Source organism: Branchiostoma floridae, chromosome 13, assembly GCF_000003815.2.
Source record: "Branchiostoma floridae strain S238N-H82 chromosome 13, Bfl_VNyyK, whole genome shotgun sequence".
Classification (NCBI taxonomy): Eukaryota; Metazoa; Chordata; class Leptocardii; order Amphioxiformes; family Branchiostomatidae; genus Branchiostoma; species Branchiostoma floridae.
The window spans coordinates 15,907,565-15,915,130 of record NC_049991.1 but is presented as its reverse complement, the minus strand read 5'-3'; the positions used below and the strand labels follow the sequence as shown (position 1 = coordinate 15,915,130).

The 7,566-nt window shown below is 42.6% G+C and overlaps 2 protein-coding genes across 2 annotated transcripts; one reads left to right on the top strand and one right to left on the bottom strand.

The window, feature by feature from the left end:
• Positions 1-7,484, bottom strand: LOC118429242 (evolutionarily conserved signaling intermediate in Toll pathway, mitochondrial-like). Its single transcript, XM_035839709.1, has 6 exons — positions 7,300-7,484; positions 5,791-6,339; positions 5,372-5,595; positions 4,370-4,536; positions 3,920-4,044; positions 1-641 (listed from the first exon to the last, which is right to left on the bottom strand). Exons 2-6 carry the CDS (start codon positions 6,329-6,331, stop codon positions 478-480), a joined length of 1,221 nt encoding a protein of 406 aa, XP_035695602.1. The 5' UTR covers positions 6,332-6,339; positions 7,300-7,484; the 3' UTR covers positions 1-477.
• Positions 750-3,900, top strand: LOC118429241 (probable G-protein coupled receptor 139). Its single transcript, XM_035839708.1, has one exon. It carries the CDS (start codon positions 1,664-1,666, stop codon positions 2,939-2,941), a length of 1,278 nt encoding a protein of 425 aa, XP_035695601.1. The 5' UTR covers positions 750-1,663; the 3' UTR covers positions 2,942-3,900.
• Positions 7,485-7,566: the final 82 nt, after the last annotated feature.

Sequence of the window (7,566 nt, the reverse complement as noted above, 5' to 3'; positions counted from 1 at the left end):
TGGAAATCTTTATAATGTGAATTTATTGTACATGTAGATCTTCTTGTAGCAATTTTCATCTCATGTGGTGCAAAGAATTCAGTTTATCACAATGTTTACAATTCTCTTTGCCTCTCTGTCTATCATGATGGAACTTAAATACTTTTTTTTCATTTCACATTCTCAACTATGATATCACAAAAGCAATTACATCTGTACATTTGTCTGCTCTTTATAACCTTTCTTTGTGGTAAACACACCTTACAGAAGTTATGAAAGAATTAAAATAAGCTACTCTCTGATAAAAACTAAACTAACAATCTTGTACTAAGTCTAGCATTGTCTTAAGAAGATACACAAACATGTTTTGCATCATGTTAAGGCATTGTAGTATGCATTTCTCAATCCATTTGCTATCTAAAGGAAACACATGAACACATGTAGTCAGCAATTTTCATCAGTCTAATTAAACAGTTTCTACATATGTTGGTTCTGTTGTTATTGAACTGCTGCCAGTTGTGTTGAAGCTGAACTAAGTTTGAAGACAACAGGGATTTGCTTCAGAGCAGGGTTGTCCTCCTGAAGTCCCTTGATCCAGGTGTTGAGAGACTCCTGGCAGCTGCTGCCGGTAATGCAGATGGCAAACACTGGACCCTCAGGAACTGCAGAAAAGAGAATATTTTTTAGGTTCCTACAAAGTTTTTAGGTATACTAGTATTTAGTAAGCAGCCAAAGATGAGGACACAAGGAAGGATACATGTATCAAAAGAGCGTATTAAACACAGGCTTAACACAGCTAATCCCAGCACCAAAGCTGGAAGTTACGTAAATGTCATGTTGGATCACCTTACACAACCTGCAGTATTCCCTTTAGCAGTTAGGTGGTGCTACATGTACATTACTAACACCCTAACATATGTGGTACCTTATGTCAGAACCATAATAAGGAACGTTGTACTCAGAGCAATGTTCTTCCTGTTGCTGACTAAAAAAACATCACAGTACTCAGAGAAAAAAATTGTTGACCTTCTTTCTGTTGGAATCAATGTACATTCTTATATTGATTTTGTACCACTTTACCAACATCAACAGAACCTTTTCTTGTCCCAGTTTACCACACATTACTTGCCAGTGAAATTCACCAATGAATCATTTTGCTAACAGATTGATTACCTCTTGAACTTACACTAAACAGAGAGATAAAACTTTATGGCTGTATCAAGACGTAAGTGCCCCGCCTCAGCCCCCAATCACGCACAACTATAAACAAGGCCGCCATACGGTGCAAATATGGGAACTAATTTAAGCCCAGGAGTGCTGTCATATATAGTCTTGGCAGTACTTGGCTCAGATAGTTGTTGAAAAGACGTCACACTATGGCATGTCAGTTTTGCTCCTCCAAGACTGTGACTGGTTTAAGTTCACACTACACTATTAGGGCTGTACCAGAAGACTGCAAGAGACCCTCCTGAAGTGGTTTCTTTGTTTGCTGACCTTCTTCAAGTGCAGCAAGAGGAAGACTCATTTCGCAGGGGGCGGGAAGCGCTTTGCCTCTAGCGTGTGCATGTTGAGAATGAGAAGCAACAGCAGCGGTACAGAGTTTTCTTGGCTGACTCGATCTGGACAAAAATAAGTCTCAACTGTTAACAGCTTTTTTGCTGACCGGATTAAGATCTCTCACACCATGGACCCGCTGCACATTGCGAACCACGTCTACTACACCGTGCTCGCAGCGTTCGGACTGCCCGCCAACATCCTGTCCATATGGATCCTGGTGCAGCGACGGAAGCAGCCTGGCGAGAGGAAGTCCACGTCCAGTCTTTACCTGTCTGCCCTGGCCATCGCCGACTCGCTTGTTCTGACCTTCATCGTTATCATAGAGCGGGTCGTTCACTCTTTGATCCTGGGCAGTCGAGTGTCCTTTGGTCTCTTCTGTCCGTGGCTGATATGGCTGGACTACGGTGCCCACAATGCATCCATATGGATCATCGTGGCCTACACGACCGAGCGCTTCATAGCCGTGCACTACCCCATATGGAGACACAGGGTGTGCAAGCCGTCCACAGCGAAGGCCAACATTGCTGTAGTGTTTGCGCTGTCTTACCTGTTCACTTTGCCTCACTTCTTCTCGGAGGAGCCCAAGACTTTTGTGAGTGGGAATGCCACATTTTTTGTGTGCGACCTCAGAGAAGACATATCAGCGGAGTACAGACTGACACTGATATGGGGACAGAGTACACTATCTTTCTTCCTCCCCTTTGTGTTCATTATAGTCCAGAACGGAATGATCATACATCGTCTCAGGGGACTCAGAAGAGTGCAAACCAGCGTAACCATGTGCGGAAACAATGGACTTAAACATTCAGGCCCTGCTGTTGAAAGAGATGACAACTCCGAAGCAAGTAACAGCAGAAGAGCACAGAATATAATGCCATGTGAGGCCCTCCCCTCTCAACCGCTGCGCGAGTCACCAAGGCTGGAACCTACTCAAGGCACCAGACCGAGATCTGATACTGATATTGAGACACAGGAAAGACCAAGGCTGCTAACCACTGGCAGTGTAGCAAACCCAAGACAGGCTCGTGCAAAAGTTTCCACAATTACAAACATACAGCTACGACCATCGACCCGCATATCCAACAAGCCTGTATACATCCTCCTCGCCATCAGCTCGGTCTTCGTCCTGCTGTGGACGCCACGACTTGTTTATTTGTTGATCTTGCGCGTAAACAACATCGACAGGCACGGAGATCTCTCCTGGAGGTTGGGCTCAGACATCTCCAACATGTTGGGCCTGCTGAACTCCTCCATCAACATCTTCCTGTACTGTTTTGTAGACAAGCGGTTCCGTGGGGACCTCATGAGGATCCTAACCTGCGGACGGAGGCAGTCAGCACCAGTGGCGGCAAACATGCTACGAAATGACACCCTCTGCGGTGACAGCATTGCTCCGAAACACTGATGCAATGAGCAGCAATGTCGTGATTTAAATTTCTGTAAATGCTGAAGGTAGCTTGTGTCGATAATTCATCTGTCCATGATACAACATAGCTTTGGTGTAGTCCTTGACTTAAAGTTGACAATAAAGTTGTGATTCAGCCAACCATTATTACACTTTGAACTACTCTGTAACACATAGATTGAGATTTCTGTGGGGTGGGTCTAGTGTACGCTAGGATGTAACACTAATATTTTATAAAGCATTTGTTAGGTCAGTTCAAATGGACAACGGAGAGGAAACTTCATCTATTAGTGTTTATACATATGAGGCTAACACCTGTTGTATACATGTACTTGTAAAGTCACTGTTAGCCTTTCTACTTATGGGACTCGTATGCTTTATTGCACCTCCAATAAATGGCACTGTAATGAAGATGTATGAGCACTATGGTATTGCCTTGATTGTTTCGTATTCCTTGCTCTAAGCAACAGGGGAATTGTTGATTCCCATCAAACACTTCAAACCTAAGGTTGTTTCCTTTTTTCAGAGGAAGGCAAAAAAAAAAGAAATTTACAGCTTGTCTTGACAAATTTCCTTCAACCATCAATGTGACCACGCATCCAGTCTAGTGTGGGTTGGCCAGGCTTTCTTTGTGGCAGTATCTTTGGCACTCAGTCCAAATGTACTAGTTTTATGCAGTGGGAGTTTGGGGCAGACTGCTACTATGTAAAACTCCTACTGGATGCAAACGACAACCCTAGTGGCAGAAAGCCAATCATGTAGCAGACTAGATGCCATGAAACCCACAATGTTATTGCCACCTTTCCCCTATCCATAATCTTTCTGTACTGCTCAATGTTTTGTGTCCTATTTGTACTAAACAAATCTTCCAGTATGTTCATCTCCACCAAATGAACTTCTTGTTTGTGCTTAAAACTGTAAGAACACATGTACAGGTTGGACCATGTTATGGTAAGGGACTTATGAGATGATGCCTACCATTTTCCACAAAAGCGACAGGGTCCAGCCATCTTCTTCGCCCCTCATCATTTTTGGTCAGTTCGTCTTCTACCCACTCTTTCTCCTTCATTGCCTGATCTTTTGTTCCCTCCAGTAGGTCAGACCTGGAAATTTAAGGGTACAACTGTCAATCGAGAATGTTGCTGTGTTTTAGTCACATACACTTGCCACTGTTTATCATCAACTCTCATGGAATTCAGAACAAGATCCTGAGTATTTCTCTGTAATCAGATCACTTGACAGCTTTTTATTCTGTGCCTATGAAAGTTCCTACTTCAACTATGCCATGTACCTTTGGTAAGCCTAATGTTTTTCAGACTCGTCAGCATAATTGGAATATGTTGCACAACCTTCTTGCTATAGTATGCAAGGTGGCAAGTAATAACATAATGCCTCACTACAGAAATGTACAAATGACTGAACAGGTACCTGAGTATATGGTAGTACACCTGCTTGTCTTTAAGCCACAGCCGGAAACTCCCCTCCACATAGACTGGGATGTCCTTAGGATGCTCGGCAAGCATCTTCTGCTGCTCTACTGTCTGGATGCTCGTCACATAGGTCTTAACGTTGGACTCTGTTTCATCATCCTCTCTCTGTGGGGCAAAGGACACAATATGAAGTCCTGAAAGACATCAAGCCTAATGTCTACAACTTCAAGTCCAAGCAGTACTGGTCTGACCCTGTAACTCAAGAAGTCCAACCTTTACAACTCCAACAAGTGATACTGTGCTGATTTTCTTTACCTTTCACATTCATATTTGCTGCCTATCAAATATTGTATTTGTAGGATATTCTGAAGAAGAAACAAAGTTTTTATGAAAATTTGTCACTTGTCAGCGGTTGACCCCAAAATAGACTAGGGTCTGCAGCTTTTTCTGGGACTGATTGGTAATTGCAAACAACATATTACATACTCCCAAAAGTCATAGCAGTATGTATTAAGGAGTATTAAGAAAAGAAATGACTGTCCAATACTTGTACAACCACAAATAGGGCTGTGTACCTAAATACCCGTACCTGTACCGTACCTAAAAAATTGTTTAGGTACAGGTCCGGACCTAAACATCTATGTACCTGTACCTGTACCTAAACAAATTAAATCACTATTAAACACTACTTTTTAAGACTGCTGGACAAGTAAATCCCGAATCAACAATGACAATGGTGATAATCTTGCAGTTGAAACTTAAGAAAACTTGCAAAGAAATTGTTTTGAGATTCAAATATGTAATTGCCCATACAAAGATGACAATTTATCACTAGAAAAGACAGTTAGCTACATGTTTAACTTACATGTATTTGGTTAAACTTTTTTAGGTACAGGTGAAGGTCCGGACCTGTACCTAAACCCGTGTACCTGTACCTGTACCTGTACCTGAAAATTTGGTTAGGTACACAGCCCTAACCACAAAGTGTTATTTTCTGTACCTGATAGACCTTAAACTCAGCCTTCCTGTCATCAGCCATCCTCTTGAGTGCCAGTCTGGCCAGGTCCACGGGGTCGGCAGGGAGGGGGTCGGGTAAGGGGTAAGGGTTGATGTGCTTGAACTTGGGGAACCAGTACAGGATACGGCGGAACTTCTTCATGGGGTGGCTACGGAAACCGAAGACACTGATGATCAAGTCTGCGGTATCTGCGCTCGGCATGACACCTGAAAATGACATAAGCATTTACATCATTTCCATGTAAACTCAATATGAATTTATCTAATTTGGCTACTTATTGGTTTGGATGTTTAGATAGGAACAGTACAACTAGCCTGTGGCTATTACAAAGACATAGACATTAAAGATGAAATTGAGCAGTTGAAAGTATTCAGTAGGAAATAAGCCACTTAAGTCTTTACCATAATACTCCATCTGCTCCAGTATGGCTATACCAGTCTCCTGCTGCCTCGGGTAGTGGTTGTACAGTGACTGGATGAAATTTGTGGGCACGAACACATTCTTGGGGAACACATCAAATATCTTGTTGTACACCTCCAAGTCCTTATGCACCCCAAAGTCCTTCATCTTGGCCAGTGCAGCATAGATAAACTCCACATGGCCTCGCCTGCGGATGTCCCTTTTGGTAAAGTTGTCCAGAACCTTCAGGAAGTTTGCTTTAGTCCTGATTTCAGGGTGAACGTCTTCAAATATTTGCTTGTGAAGAACGAGGGCCCGTGAATCATTATTTTCCTGGGTGTCTTTTTTGGCCAGGTGTTGTGATGAGCTGTGCAGCAGTGCTGCTTGTCTGTAGCTGCCAGTTGGACTAGCAGGGCCTTTTTGTAAAGCTCTACTGTAGGTAGCAATGCAGAGACTGTTTCTGCACTGTTTGGGTAAACCTCCAGCAAATGTTCTTCCACAGATCTGCACTTGTCTGCTAATAATCCTGGACAAATGGGCCATCTTTACACCTGGGACAGAAAAGATTGTGAAAAAATGAGCATTTTAACAGATTGACATGCATTGTCATGATGTTCTTGACAAAAGACAGGATGACTAATTTTTCAAATTATAAATACATGTGACCATCCAGGTGGCCTGAATGCCATCCTTCGTCATTTTTGTCCGTAGTGACCACTGGCTCAATACTTTTGCTGGCTATTAACCATAGTGATTAGCCAGCCAAAGTATAGGCCCTTTGCACCCCTGTTGGTGTTATATGGGGGGTTCATTATTGGTACATAACGTTATATAACATCCTCGATTCAACTATATGCATGCACGGGCAACAGGAGCTCCCCGGGGCAATATGTCAAAGATAAAGGATCCGAGACGTAAACAGTCTTGTCTCGACCATTGTTCCAATTTGCAACTATGTTAGACCATAATGCCACCTTGAAAAATGGCAGAATGTTTACAGTCTGGGGCCTTCAACTTTGAGTTTAACATATTACCCAAAATTCCTGTTAACTGCGCGTGCGTAGTCGAATGTGCGAAAGAGCTTATTCACGGTGCCATCCTCCTAAGTGACTGCTGGCCTATCCTGCCAGCTGCCTTAGTAATAGTGTTTAAAAAAAGTCTAATTGACAGTGTTTAAAAAAAGTATTAGTAATTGACAGGACCATCCTGTCAATAGCCTGTCTTTGACATGCTTTGCCTTCAAGCAAGAAACTCGTATCTACAACTTGACAGAGTCACGTGCAGACTCATAAATTTTCTTTCCCATGTTTTTGATTGTTGAATACTATTACATGTACCAGCACATCCAGACGATCCACATATTGAACATACCTACTTTGGAACAACTGCTACAAGGCAACGTTACACAAGCATGTTGGATGCCCTTTGCTTTGTCATTCGATTTCTAGACTTTTTGTTTTCCCTTTTATCATGATGAGTAGTACAAAGGAACCGTGTGTGTAAAAACATACCTTCTGACGTTGATCAATGTTCAGATCATCTCTTATAACGTCGCAAACGGTTATATAACGCAGAAGCCGGTCATATTTTTCATGGGCGCCGCCATTTTGTCCCGTGCACGTAGAACACCAATAGTTCCCGGATGTTCAGCCCCTGCCCTGTGACGTTCACTTGCCGTGAACGGATGATACCACTTTTTAGCAGGGGAGTGGTGTAACGAAAGTTATCAAATATTTGGTAGTATTTTAAACTATATAGAATTGAATTATACGAAAGAA

Coding starts and splice junctions, on each gene's coding strand:
- LOC118429241 (XM_035839708.1), top strand. CDS start 1,664: ATGGACCCGCTGCACATTGCGAACCACGTCTACTACACCGTGCTCGCA.
- LOC118429242 (XM_035839709.1), bottom strand. CDS start 6,331: ATGGCCCATTTGTCCAGGATTATTAGCAGACAAGTGCAGATCTGTGGA. Junction 4,537..5,371: donor CTGAGTTTAAGGTCTATCAG/GTACAGAAAATA, acceptor TTTGCCCCACAG/AGAGAGGATGATGAAACAGA. Junction 642..3,919: donor TGTCGCTTTTGTGGAAAATG/GTAGGCATCATC, acceptor TCTTTTCTGCAG/TTCCTGAGGGTCCAGTGTTT.